The sequence below is a fragment of the Chenopodium quinoa genome, unplaced genomic scaffold, assembly GCF_001683475.1.
Source record: "Chenopodium quinoa cultivar QQ74 unplaced genomic scaffold, ASM168347v1, whole genome shotgun sequence".
Lineage (NCBI taxonomy): Eukaryota > Viridiplantae > Streptophyta > Magnoliopsida > Caryophyllales > Amaranthaceae > Chenopodium > Chenopodium quinoa.
The window spans coordinates 4757554-4772836 of record NW_018745000.1 but is presented as its reverse complement, the minus strand read 5'-3'; the positions used below and the strand labels follow the sequence as shown (position 1 = coordinate 4772836).

Below are 15283 nucleotides of genomic sequence, written 5' to 3'. Positions count from 1 at the left end.
TATAAATGTGTACAGGTTCTTAGAAGAATACATCCCCTAAGTTGAGAGTCCATAATAATTAAAAATTGGATATGTTTACAGTTGGGATTACTTAAAATGAATTACCCAAATGTAAGATTATTAAAAACCAATTTTCCTATAATAAAAACTATTAGTCAAATAGCCTATTGAATTTTTTTTCCCCTGTGCTTATCAATCATATGTTACAGGGTTGGTTCGATTATTGGAATTGGTCTTCTAATATATGTTGCAAACCTGAGCACTCGTCAAGAGTTTCTCACCTCAACAGGACATTGCTACACCATGAAACATGGCTTGTTCCACGCCGGTGGCTGGATGGGATTTGTTGCTTGCATCCTTGGCCAATTCTCGATGATCGCCTTCTCGGCCGATTGTCGTTCAACGCCGAGAGTGGATCCGTATCAAGGCAGCATTGCCATGGAAGATTTACAGTTTGCTTCTGCCTCTGCGTATTCGAACCCCAAGCAAGCACAATATGTTTGAATTATGTATACTTTCTTTTTGGAGTTTGAGATTATTAGATACAATGTATATATTATTCTCTAGGTTGCTACATTAAAAAGTATTAAATGAGATTGCTGAATTTGTGATTTTTTTTATGATGTGTAAAAGCATTGAATTGTAAAGGAAAACTTTGTCTAATTCAGTTGCGAAATTATTCTTGCATGATGAATTTGTCTCACATACTCCAATTTTAATTGTTTAAGTGTTACCTTTACTTACAAGTTACAACCGTTATAATGAATCGAAGTATCTTATTAGGATGTGTCAGGGTCATTTTTTGTTTTAAGGCTTTTAAGATTTAAGTGACACAAGCCCAGATAAATTTGTAAAGCAATGGCCCTAAGCCCCAAGCAAGGCAATGTTTGCCAGAAGCTGTTTTGAATTAAGTCATAAACAACGGTTAACATACATCTACTAATGGTTTGGGCTAGGGGTGCTAATGTTTGAGTAGCACACGAGAAACTTGTACTCAACTCGACTCAAGTTAATACTCTATTCATTTTTAAATACTTGCTTCAATTCTATTTTTTGCACTATTTATTTGTCATACTTTGACTAATGTTTGTGATTTATACATAAGAAAAAATATATAGTCTTGTGGGTATGTAAAGAATAATTTCAAGCTTTAATCCCACTAGCTTGAACCTCACTGTGATCATACACTAAAGTACGGTGGCGTCCAAAAGGGAAGAAGATAGAGCAAAAGAGTCGCCAACAAGTTTTTTTGAGGAACTTGTAAACCGTTCATAAGATGAAGGTTACACCCCTTTAACGATCCAAGAGATCGTCAACTCCATAAGGTCATGAACCAAATAAGGGTTCGGGGATGAAGGTACAAATCCAACCTAAAAGAGATTGAACCTGCCCTAATAATAGGCCTCTACTTTATTCTGATCGTATTCATGTGCGCTTTTTAATTAACATGCAATCAATAGGATTAATCCTAAACCTGTTTAATCTATGTTGGTTGAATATTAATGCACAAATAAACTATTATTGGCGATCACTTGAATTATAATCACATTAACACTAAACAAGATTAATAATTATCTTATTAAGCGTGATTACAAGTATAGATTCCCTTTAAACATGCAATAAAGGTGATCAAGCAATAACAATAAAATATCAAGCAACATAATAAATAATCAATATCATGAATAATAGTTATAATAATCATAATAATAATAATAATATCATCATAAATCATAACAATTATAATCATAATCATATTCATGTTAATATTAAAGCATAATAATAATAGTAAGATCGTAGGCATGATACTAACAAGATTAATAACAAACCCTAGCATGTCACTAAGCAATAAAAATCAAATCTTTAGCCCTAACATGATACTAACAATCATATATATTAGGAAGAAAATAAGAAGCATCATAAGAATCATATTTAATATTAAAATTAACCTAGACATGATACTAGGAATATCATAATAACAATATAAACATGATTTCTACATCATAATATCAATAAATCATTAAAGTACTTACTTTGATGACTCGTACCTCTTTCTAATAAAAAAATACACACGTTAGTAACTTCAAGGAAAATAATAAACAAACAATTAAATTAAATAATTGAAAGAGAGATTTGGGACCAAACCTCAGAAATTAAACCTTTCATGTCTAGGGTGAAGGCAACTTCGAATATGGCTAGGTGTATCTAAGTTTTGTGAATGCGGAATTTTGTATTTGAAAACAAAGTAAGAAAAAGAGAAAGATGAATGAATTAAGAGAATGCTAATTAAAACTGATTGTCGGTGAATGATCGTGAGAATTGGTGAAAATTGATTAGTGAGAATAGGTGAGAATTGGTGATGAAATGAATGTAGATGATTGTAGATGATGAATGAAAACGGAGTTTTTAATACGATATTTATAGAGAAAACCAGCCAAAAAGATAAATTAAACAAAACAGAGTTTGACGCTCAGAAAACAGAGCTGACGCCAACCCTGGCTAGCTGGCGCCAGGCACCAACACTAGCGCCAGGCGCCAGGCCTGGTTCTAGGCGCCAAGGCCTGGGGTTAGGCGCCAAGCCTGATTTTAACGCGTTTTCGAAAATCCGATAAGTTTACCGTACTGGAGAATAAAATCATATAATTTCCTAAAAAATGCTATTTGATTTTGATTAAAACTCTGAAAAGTCAACAAAAGTCAATTTATCAATGCTAATTGAATTAGGAATGAAAAGAACCTTCTAGAAGAATCTAGAAAACTAAAATCATTCCTAATTGCATTAGGAATGATAAATCATATTAGGCCCTCCCCTAGATCATTGGGCCGTACATAAAGCTCAAACCGGGCCCAGTTTGGTAAATTGGCCATAACTTCCTCAATATTCATCGGAATTGGGCTTATAATATATCGTTGGAAAGGTCTTTGTAAGCCCCATCCAACTACACTATTATTGGACCCATATCATGGACCAACCAAACTGGATTGACTGTTTTCTTAAAAATAAGTTTTCAAAAACAAAGAGAAGAGAAAAGAAATAAAACTTTCCGCAACACTAGACTTTCCACACTTTCACTTCATTCGATTATGATTCGACGTGAAAGGTACTCATCACTGGGTTTGGTTTTGGGGAAACACAAATGGGTGTCTACAGGGTACTTGTTGGAATCATTTCAATGAATAGATTATTAATTTTCAATTGTTAGAATTTATACTTATTGGTAATTAAAGATATTAGTGATCAAATATTAGCATTGACATGCGTGTCCAAGAGAAATGTAGCAAGTATTTAAAAACGGATGGAGTAATATACACCTACATATTTATATTATTATAATTAAAAAATAATACTTACCTCCGTATTTTTAGTTGACATGTATACTTTTTTAAGAAGTTTATTTTTAGTTGACACATTTTCTTTTTGAGTAAATTTTATACTCCCTCCGTCCCAAACTATTCGTAATGTTTTGACTTTTAGCACCATTAACACATTTCGCTTTGACCGTTTTTTTAGCTATCATATAAAAGCCAATATAATCATGTAAGATATTGTTGGCTCTATTTTAATGCCTAGTTTCATAATAGAAAAAATTAGAAATAATAATCCCAACTTTCATCAATTTTGCTAAAATAATACCAACTTTAGATTTTTCAAGAATAATCCGAACTTTGGGGGTTATTCTTTTTCTTTAATTCCAATTACCGGTTACCTATTGAAAAAGATAATTTGTTTTTTTGTATATAAATGCCACGTGTCAAGATCTAATTAGCTAAAAAAATAAATAAAAAAACTCAGCCCCATTGCTAGAGCTATCCATTCGGGTAAACGGGTCAGGTTTGGGTTGGGTAAGAGTGGGTCGAGTCAAATCGGGTCGGGTCAATTTGGGTTAATGTCGTAACCTATGCGGGTCAGGTTCGGGTTGGGTCATGCTTGAGTCGGGTCACGTCGGGTTATACATCTTATCGGGTTTGGGTCGGGTGAATAATAGGCCAGGTTTAATTCGGGTTTTCATGGGTTAAAACGGGTTAGGGTAATTCTCGGGTTCGAGTTGAGTTCAGTTCAAGTCAATAATTTGCGGGTTAGAATCAGGTCGGATCATTCTCGGGTTTGAGTCGGGTTCAGTTCAAGTCAATAATTTGCGGGTTATAATCAGGTCGGGCCATTCTCGGGTTCAAGTCAATAATTTGTGGGTTATAATCAGGTTGGGTTATTTTTAAGTTGGGTCTTTCTTAGGTTCAAGTCGATTTATGTTCAAGTCAATAATTTGCGGGTTACAATCAGGTCGGGTCATTTCCAAGTTGGGTCATATTCCGGTTCAACTAACTATAAATAGATAATTATCATTTTTATCAAGCTAATTATTTCCTTTGTATATAATATATATGGCAACATACTAGGGAACTATAGTCTATAATTTAGGAAGATAATTATCTCCTTTGACCATACAACAAATAAATACTCCGTATTATATTTAACACTTAAATTTGGGGATGATGCTCCTTTCTTTTGCTGGCCTGGAACGACTTGGTCTCCCTAGACAAAATGCTATGATCAACAATAGTAAGGTGATCTAATTGCATTTAAGGTGATTTGAAATTAGGTCAGGAACAATTTATGTTGAATTTAGGTCGGGTCAATAATAAGTCGTGTTGATTTCAAGTCGGGTTGGTACCAGATCAGGTTGAATTTTTGGGTCGGGTTAGTAATAGGTTGGGTAAAATTCGGGTCGGGTCGGGTCAATAACAAGTCTGGTTGAATCTGGGTCTGGTGAATAACAGGTCGGATTGATTTCGGGTCGGGTTAGAAACGAGTCGGGTTGAATTCAGGTCGGGTTAGTAACAAGTCGGGTTAAATTCGGGTTTAGATGGGTTAAAACGGGTTTGGATCAATTTCGGTTCAAGTCGAGTTCGGTTCAGGTTCAATAATTTACGGGTTACATTAGGGTCGGGTCATCTCTAGGTCGGTTTATGTTTGGGATCGATCGGGTCTCACATATTCGGGTCAACTCGGGTCTAGGGTTGGTTTCCCGTCAGGTCAGGTCGGGTTTGGGTCACCATTTTTTCCGGTTCAGGTGGGTTGGTAATAATCAGGTTCGGGTCAGGTCAACTTTTAACAGCTCTACCCATTTCCCACCGAAATCTCTGCCGCCACAATCTCATAACCCTCCTCCCGCCGTCCAGTTGCCCCTAGTTCTGAAAAACTACAACCGTCCTTTCCCCTTAAACCACCACCCTCAAATTTCCCCTGAAACTCCTAAAACCCACCATGAACACCCTCAATTGGCAGTGGCTTTCAATGGTTTTGAATTTTGAAGGAGGCGCATGTGGGTTTTCTGGGTTTCATTTCGACGGAGGTGGGTGTATAAGTTTTTCCTGGGTTTCGGCGTAGGTGGATGGATTTTGACAAAATAAGTTGAATATTTCTTGGGTTTCGTGGGTTGGATAATTTTGGTTTTGAGTTTCGCCAGGGGAGGGTGGCTGGTAATGTAGGTAAGTGGAGGTTGACGATGAGGGAATAGGGACGAAGGGGGGAGGAAATGGGCTGCTGTTGGTGACTTGGTGGGTTTAGGGGCATCGCTGATGGCGCAACCACTCCCAAAAACTCCTTCCCACCGTCGAAAAATCAGTGGTTTCGTGGAGGGGTTTAATAGGTGGTTTCGTGGGGAATGGGGGATGTTTTGGGGAGGGAGGAAGACGACGACACGGTGGAGGATGTTTTGCGTGGCTCGCAGGCGAGAAAGGGGCGGTAGGCTGGGCAGTTGGGTGGTGGTTAAGGAGGTCTAGTGGGGGAAGGCAAGGCTGATCGGTGGTTTGGGGATTTTTGGGTTTTTTTTTTCTTTTAAAAATAAAATTAATTTTTTTTAATCAATAAGGGCTTGACATATGTCAAGTGACTTGATATGATTGGTCATTGACTTTTGTTGACCGGTTAGGGATTGAAGAAAAAGAAGAACCCCCAAAGTTCGGATTATTCCAAAATAATTCAAAGTTGGGATTATTCTAGCAAAATTGATGAAAGTTGGGATTATTATTTCTAATTTTTCCTTCATAATATAAACTTTTTATAGCTTTTATAAATATATAATAAAAGATATCGACGGTCAAATATATACATCGACAAGCGTGTCAAGTTAAGTCAAAATGTTGCAAATAAACTGGGATAGAGGGTGTGCCTTGTTTTTAAGTGTACCTCAGTTACTTTATCATTCTCTCTCCTCTCCTAGTATCCTTAAAATATGTGCCTAAATTGAATGGGTCAATTAAATGGAAACAAAGGAAGTACAGAGTATTACTCTTTTTTTTTACAAGATAGGGCTTATATACTCTATATATATAGTGAAGTTGAAAAAATAAGGCTTTGAATTCTAGAAGGACCAAAATTGTAACAAACAGATCGTGAACTAATCAACTTTACTCAAAACTTAAATGAGCATGAGTCACACTAGGGGTGTTATTGAGTTTAGCGAGTGGTGAGCATGCATCGTGCACAAGTTAAAAGTTTTCGGATCAAGTTGAGCACCCTTTAGCTTGTGATTAACTCGCTCGAATAGCATACATTTTGGGATAAAGGGGCATCTTCAAGCACACACCCCGCCATTAGCGGCCGGCCAATTCGATGTGAACGTACACAACACAACGCAACTCTTTGTGTACATCAAAACAATTTGGCACACCTTTCTAACAATTTCCTTATAACTTAACGTAACACGTCGATATTTTGCCCTCTTAATATTGCAACTGCAACTTGATTTGGGAAATGACGTGATTCAAACTTTTGCTTGTCGTTCGATGTCTTGAACTATAAAGAGTAGATCAATATTAGGCAAAAAGAAAGTTAGAAAGAATTATGTGTTACACTTGTCTAAACTCCTACCTCAATTATTTATTTTTAACCACAACCCCCTCCAAAATATAAAATATATTGGATTCTTAGTGAAGGAAAATGTGACATGTATATGAATAACAAATGCGAACTACAATTAAATTAAAATGATTTTGTTTTTAATAGTCAATAATTAAGTGAAAGTGACTAAAAAAAAAAATTACAAATACATCGAACAAACACGTATTTACAACAATAAGAAATTCGTCTGCCTATCACATCATGAAAACTCAGAATTTGCTTTAATTAACTTCCACTTACAAGTAACAAACACCCCCTAATATCCAAATACAGTAATGAGCAAGCAGTTCCTTTTCTAAGTAATATAGGAGCATGCCCCCATTTATCTCCTCGATTAACAAACCATGTATATCCCATGGCATAGTCGTAAATAAGTCCTGAAATCTGAATAAAAAATTATTAATTGTACAAAAGCAACTTGCAAAATCAGAAAAAGTAGGCCTGCCATGTCATATACGAAAAGTAACGTCTGTTACATTCGAATTGACGATGTTGGGTTAAATTAACCCATGGTTAGAAGATGATAGTACTTTTCAGTTTATTTTTTCCCCTTTTTTCTGCAAACACACTGAAAAGGTGAGTGAAATTGAGAGGTTCAACAATGGCGACGCTCATTTTTTTTTCAGCTTGTGCGTGTTTGTAACTCTTGTAAGTTGGAATATGGACTTTTAATTTTTTCAGTCAACTCACCACACCTTCCCACCAGCTGAAAATGGAGGGGAATAAAAAAAAGCATCTGAAACCATCTCGTATTAATGTCGGAGATTTGCACTAACAAAACATAGCACTCATCTATTAATCATATTCAAAACTTCAAAAGAGATAGATGAGTGCTATGTTTCAGATGTGTCAAAGTTACACCAACAAAAATTATACAGAAGCTAATGAAGATTCGGTACCCGTTCACTCCCGATTTCCAGAAGTTAACAGTTCACAAATTTGTGCATCCCTTCTTGAAAGCTCCGTGAAACTTTGGTGATAATGGAAGGTCAAAGTGAATTATAGAAGAGCGTCAAGAGGTGGGTTTGTCGGAGAAACGCGGTGGGTGGAGAGAGAATGATGGAGGTTTACGGTGATTGATGATGAATTGATGACAATGGACATTGGGTTAGTTTAACCCAAGGTTACCTAGGCGTGGATAAATGTTAGTGTATTGTCAAGTGGTATAAAACTTACTTTCCGACTTTACCCCTGCTTTTGCAACGCAAAATTACGAAATTAGGGCTGGATAAACACTTTATCTAGGAGATAAACTTGAATTCTCTAATCTAGGCTTATCTATATAATATATTCATTGAATTTTGATTCTTTTAGCCAATTTCTAGTTCAATCAGTTCTTTTTCTCCTTGTCTATAATGACCCACCATTTGATAAATATCTTTAGGTTTTTCAATCATTTTACGAGTATATATATATTTTTTAAGATCTCTCCCATTTTAAAGCACTCCAGAGTACAAATGAGGATTTATGTAAACTAGATTATAATTTTGAAACTTACTTGAATTGTAATTTGTATTGTTATTATATATTTATATTGTATTACTTATTTATATAAAATTAAATACATTTAAGAAAGGAACTTGAAGCATTCAGAGAAAGTACACTTATTTTTACGACTAACTTATAAGTTTAGCTACTGAGTTAATTAACAGGTCAACTATTACTAATTAGTTTTTAAGTTGATTTCAGGACAGAACAATGTTGTAATCATATGCACTCAGACTCTCTTATGGCTTAAGTAAGTGCATGCAAGTCCAATAACATACATATCATTGAGAAATTAGGAAGATTTCATATTACCACATTATTTATTTAGCTTTGATGTCCTAAGTCAAAAATAAGAACTCATCAGAGAATCATATAGGTTTTTTTTTTTTTTTTTTTTGAGGACTGAATCATAGAGGTTTATATTAAGTAATATCATATAGGTATCTTTATCTTTATTATTTCTCGTCTTAATATAGCCCTTCTTCTTGCATATATACTTAAAAATAAATCGACACAGGCTAATCCAATTTTAGTCACTGAGTATGATGTCCCATGTTAGACAATTTCTCTTGACTAGGTCCCTCTTATAAGAAATTTATAAACATGTCAACTAGATGTGACTCCTAAAGTATAATGTACTAAGCAAGAAGCATGAATTATTCCTATCAATCCAAATAAAAAGAAGCTTCAAATTTGATCTTGCCCCGACTTGGTCCCATGCATGACTGTACACAAAGATACTACTATTATATTTTCAATTAGTCACTTTTATAATCGGCCACTTGCTTAATTGCATCATTTTAAGAATATGATGAAACAAAGGAATTAAATATTGTTTCAAAAAAAAAAAACAAAGGGAAATATTAAATATCTTCTCTTCTATAACTTGCACAATATTGACTTAGGGCATGTTCACATTTACTTAATTTCAGTTCAGTTCAGCTCTAATCAGTTCAGTTCAGTTCAGTTCAACTCCAATCAGTTCAGTTCAGTTCAGCTCTTAATTTCCCTCTCTCATAAAATATTTATTTCAACTCAATTCAATTCAGTTCAGTTCAGCTCTAATCAGTTCAGTTCAGCTCCAATCAGTTCAGTTTAGTTCAGTTCAGCTCCTATCAGTTCAGTTCAACTCAGTTCAGTAAATGTGAACAGACCCTTAACTCTATTCAATATTTAAATTAATATAAGCAATGGATACAGGTTAAATTTGCATGAAGGTCCAATTGGGACATTATTGTGTGACTTCACTTTTGATGCTTATCACAATTTGTTAGAAGTATTCCTTGGAAATTTAGAATTCTACTATAAATGACAATTGAGAATGAAATTTACTTTGTGTGTCATTGTTATTGTTAGAAAAAGTTAATCAATACAAGAGGCTACTCAAAGTAAGCCTATACTCAACACGGATATGAAAGAAACAAGGTACATAGAGGAATAACATTTTAGCTCAACTATAAGTGTTAGATGTTCATCTATGTTTAACTTATATGTGAGAGATACCGGTTTAAAATGATCCTTCTCCTTACTAGTTACTACGTTGTACACCTTGGAGCGATATCTGTATTTTCCAAAGACTCCAATCAATATAACACCAAACTACCAAGAATTGAAGGCCCATATTCTACTTTAAAATTAGAAGAGAGTACATTATTCCAGATATTACTTTCTTTTTTTTTTTTTTTTTTACAATTACTTTATAGTTATCTGAAGTATCATGCACCAAATGCCTAACTTGTCCCACAATTTATAAAGTATTATATTATATATGTGTCAATCATGTCATACAATTAGTAACATGATATCATGAAATAAATTATTTTGATTGTGGATAACAAATTACTCCATCCTTCACATCATTTCATGAATTAAGTTATTTTGATTACGGAAAATACATTACTCCATCAGTCTTTCAAATATTGCATAAATTTAAATAAAAATGACGAAACTGACATCTGTGACATAGGTGAATGATTCAGTATTAAAATCCATACATTGCCTAAAAGCACCATCACCATCATGACTAAAAGATAACACTAATCTAATGAATTCACAAGAACAAGCTAATCTAACAAGCTTATAACTCAGTATTAAACATGAAATGCAGAGAGAAGTCGCGATCAATCTCACCGACCCAAGAGCCGTGTAGACTGAATCAAAATTGATTCCAAAAACACAACTAGATATTATATATGAACAATATCTCAGCATAGTTTGAAAATAAGCAGAATAATGTGATGAACTGAGGACCACATTCCCTACAGATTTTAGTACCTTCCAATTTCGTCGTCTGAAGCATAGTTGTATAAACCATATGGAATCTCAAGACTAGATAGTACAAGAAAGGATTCGGAATCTATTCACAAACAGGCAGCAAGATCTTTATACCAAAAGTAATTGGATCAAGCTTAAAAAGTAATACTATAAAACAGAAATTTACTAAACCATTTACTGTCTGACTTCAGAAACAGACTTCATATTGAACTGATGAAGAGAACCTTTTTAAAGACCTTCATGGTAACCACCAATGGTTATGTGAGCTCGAGTTACAGGAGCACCTCTCATCACGGTGATGGCTTCGTTTAGCTTGGTGGCTTGGCGAACTACTTGCTTGAACCTCTGAACGAAACCAAGACAATCTATATCAGTGGGATACCCAAGAATAGTTCTCCAATCTTATATGTAATACACAAGATTGAAACAATGATAACAAAGAAACAACCATTACAGAGGATTGGATTTCAATCATGGCAAGGGAAGTTTATCATTGTCCTGCCGATTGGACTAAATGGTTCAATCACTTTGATCTTATGGGAACTAAATGCGCCACTAGTATGATCTCAAAGTTATGAATGTGTTACAATGACATCTTCAGTACAGAACAAATTACAAATTCTTTTATCCTATGCAAAAAATCACAAATTGCAAGAATTTATTCCCTATTGCAACTTCTTCAATCAATAAGTGCTTAATTTCTTTTAATATCATTTTGTAGACTAACATAGCAAAATCATGAACATAAACTTGAACTCAATAAGTGCATAAAAACCAAAATTTAAGAGACAACACATTTTATTAAACGCCAACTAATTAGCCAAGACCTGAAATTAAATCCCGTCTAGTGTTATACGAGTAATAGTGATCAAGAGAGGCAAACTGAATAAGTGCATAAAACCACAAACACATTTCACATAAACATTAAATGCTGACTAATTAGCCAAGACTTGAGATCAAAACCCGTCTACAATTATACGAGTAGTAGCAATCAAGAGAGGCAAAGGTTAAGGGTTCACCTTGTCATGGGCATAAAGTTGGAAATGAAGTTCTTGCTTCTTGGAAGTCTCCTTGTGTCGGTTACCTAAAACAATGAAAGAAACAGTAGCAGCAGCAAAACCAAAAGAGAAAAGGGCACCAATTCCAGTCATTGCCAATTTCCAAACATTCAAACCTTCTTCATTTCCATTTTCATGATCATTCTCCTCTTTTTTCATAGATAATTCATGTTCTTTTTCTTCAATTTTTTCAAAATTATTACTTTTATTTCTCTCAATTTCCTCAAATTGATAAGAACCCACATCAATTTGAGGCAATATTCCTCTGTTTAAAGACTTGGGAGAGTCCATTTTCATGTCGACAAATTCATTTTCCTTCAATTTCTTGAAGAAAACTTGAGAAACTGGTTCCTGAAAATCAGCTTCTTCTCCTTTGATCATCTGATTTTCATCAGATTTTTTTGGGGTTTCATCAATTGGTAACTTGATTACCTCTTCTGGGATTTCCTCAATTTTTTTATCCAATTGAATTGGCACAGGAATTACCCTTGAATTCTTCATCTTCTTCATTTCTGGCTCAGTAAATTTCTGAAAATAATTCATATCAATTACAGTTGTACTTGATTTGGGAACAAAATTATTTGCTCCATTATTTTCATGAAAATCAATCAAGCCTTCGTCAGAAAGAAGATCCCATTCTTCAAGATCCATTTTTTAAAATTTTATTGAAGAGAAAAAACAAGAAATTTGATCATATAATTCAAAGAAATGAAATCAAGGAATAATTAATTTTGATGGGGTTTTTGGGTGTTGAATTATAAGGGTAATAATTTGATCAAGAGAAGAGAAGTTTCTCATTGGAGTGTAGTGTGGAGTTTTAGTGTAACAAGGCTACTCCATTGGGGAAGGAAAGATTGGACCCTTCTGTTAACTTCTAATGCTTTTGGCCCTTTGTTTGTGTAGGAGAAGATTCAATCAAAGTATAGTAGGAATTTATTTTTCTTTGGAGTGCTTATCTTTACCAAAAGATAGGCATTAGAAGGTGGTCCAATAGGGTCCCAATCGGTTATGAAATCACTCTATGACTCACCCCTTTGATGGCTTTCCTATTTCTTTTGCTTGGATTATTGAAAAAAATTAAACTAGTTTACATGTCATCATGTCGATAATTAAGTATCATAAACTTTTAATTAAATCGGATGTACAATAAAATATTATACATTCGTTAAAAACTTATTCTAAAATGAGCTAAATTTGATAAAAGTAACCCCCAATGTATAGTAAATTACTGTACATCGGATGTATACAAAAGTTACTCTATTTCTTTACATTTTATTTTCACCCATTAATTTTATTTTTTTTATTTTTTTATTTTTGTATTATTATTACTCCCTCTAATCCTCTATCCCCCACCTGTTCTTCCCAAAATTCAAACCTAGCTGACAATGCCTTAGAGGGGTAGGGGTTGAGATTTGTTGCTGATGAGGATCAAACCTCGCACCTCGAGGATGCGAGGCGAGTCCTAAACTCATCTCCATCCTCACAACATATTTATCGCCATTTCTAACTCCATCCCCGCGGCGAGTCCTACACCATTTCCATCCCTTTTTGCACCCTAATTGCATTTTTTCCAAAAATTTTATGTCCTAACATTAGTAGAAAAAACCAAATGAGCATTGGTTCAAAACCAGCTTTGCGCACCGATTTTCAACCGGTGCTTATTTGGGGGATGCGAATAACTAAAACTATTCGCATCGGTTTAAAACCGGTGGGAATAATATACAAGAGCGCCGATTAACTGGTGCACATGTATATGGTTATTAGCACTAACTGGTGCCTTTAATGCCTAAATTATTATTTTTATTATTTTTTATTTTTTATTTTTTATTTTTTTGCTTTTTTCACATGAGTTTATCAGCAGACTATTATATATACACATAATATACTTGAAACTCATAATTTTCATTAATAGCCTATAATTTTACGTTTGCAAAGAAGTATACATTTGATTATACATTCACAATAACAAGACCAACAACAACTTCCTACATTTATCCCAAAAAAAACTTCCTACAATCACTAATAGAACAGCAGCAACCCAGTAGAGGAACAACAACATCACAATAGCTAAACAACATCAGCACTGAAGCAGCAACATAGAATGAAGATAGGGAAATGCAGTGTCCATTGTAGCAGAATTCTGTCAGATTCCCATTCCTAGGTTCTCTCTCTAACCATATCCCATACTGCAAGCCACAACAACCTGCCATACATATGTAATAAACTGTTTAGAGTATGCACTACTTGGTTTAATGTGTGACTTTCCATTTTTTACATCCTTCTAAACCATAAAACACGCATTCAAAGAACTAGAATTACATTCTAATAGCCAACAATAATGCAAGTACTTCTACAAGAAGGGCATAAAGCATTATATTACCTCCATCTTAATATAATAAGCCACATCTAATAACTTATAAGGAGCCTATTGCTTGATATGTCCAAATTAGTGTTTTACCCCCGTCCCATGGTCATAATTAGTAGTGTTTTTGGCTCTTTAAGGCCACTTTTGTTACTGTTTTGGGTGTTTTTGTCCCTCGGGAGAGTTACAACACGAAGACTGATCCGGCGTGAGCTGTACCTGCAAAGCAAACGCAGACACCGGTTGGGTGGTGCTCCGCCTCCGACGAACAAGTTAGTAACTTGAAGGGAGAGAAAAAGGTGCGGAAATTTAGGTGGGTATCAGCTCGGATTCCAAGCTCAGATGTCTCTATCACAGGGACAGTGTGTAATAAATGGTAAAACGTGCCCTCCAAAAGAGGGAAATCTCCCTATTTATAGGGTCCTCGGGATTTGTGCCCCTGATTAGGTCACTGATCCCTAATCATTGGTGGGCTGCGCCGCATTGCGGCTTTCTCGGGATTTAGGCCTGAGAGCCGCCATTTTCCCCCTAATATCTGGAGTGACACGTGTCAGGCAGGGATTTGTCCACCTTGGGCCATCCTGGAGCTGACACGTGTCATCCTCTGATTGGACCACATGGCGGGGTAAAATTACCCTAAACATTTGCCCCTCACAGATGTGACGTGGCACGCCACGTGGCATCTATGACACGCGTCACGCTTCGATTGGTGGTAATTTTACCATCAAAGAGTAACCGTTCTCCTTCCGAGTAAATTACGGGAATGCCCCCACATTTACCCTCTATATATAGCCGTTTACCCTCATAATTTTGTACGTTTACAAAAATTTTCTAGAGAAACAACTTTGAGAGAGCAGAATTCATCCGTTTGAGTCAGGCGCAAGCAAGAAAGCTCGTTCTTCGTCAACCCAGCCGGACCTGTCTATCTTCAGATATCAAATCCAAAGGTATCGTCTCTGCCTCTCTCAGCTCTTTTTCTTGTTTCACCGCTTGTACATATTTCTTGCAATAAATGGATGCATCACCAACACACACGGCACAACCTAGGTTAGAATCTAGCCGGTCACCAGGGACGGCTGAGTCTAGGACTGGGGGTGTCGTCTCGGGGTGTTGGGACCACCCTTTGGGCTTGGATTCCGACCATTTATGTGTCTGTGCAGGACACAATGGCTCGGTCTATGCAGACGGCCCCCGATCCGGACT

General features: G+C 35.5%; 1 protein-coding gene across 1 annotated transcript; it reads right to left on the bottom strand.

The window, feature by feature from the left end:
- Positions 1 to 10488: 10488 nt before the first annotated feature.
- Positions 10489 to 12663, bottom strand: LOC110707519. The gene is made up of 2 exons (XM_021885533.1): positions 11680 to 12663; positions 10489 to 11005 (listed from the first exon to the last, which is right to left on the bottom strand). The coding sequence occupies exons 1-2, from the start codon at positions 12367 to 12369 to the stop codon at positions 10889 to 10891; spliced, it is 807 nt and encodes a 268-aa protein (XP_021741225.1). The 5' UTR covers positions 12370 to 12663; the 3' UTR covers positions 10489 to 10888.
- Between the last annotated feature and the right edge of the window lie 2620 nt (positions 12664 to 15283).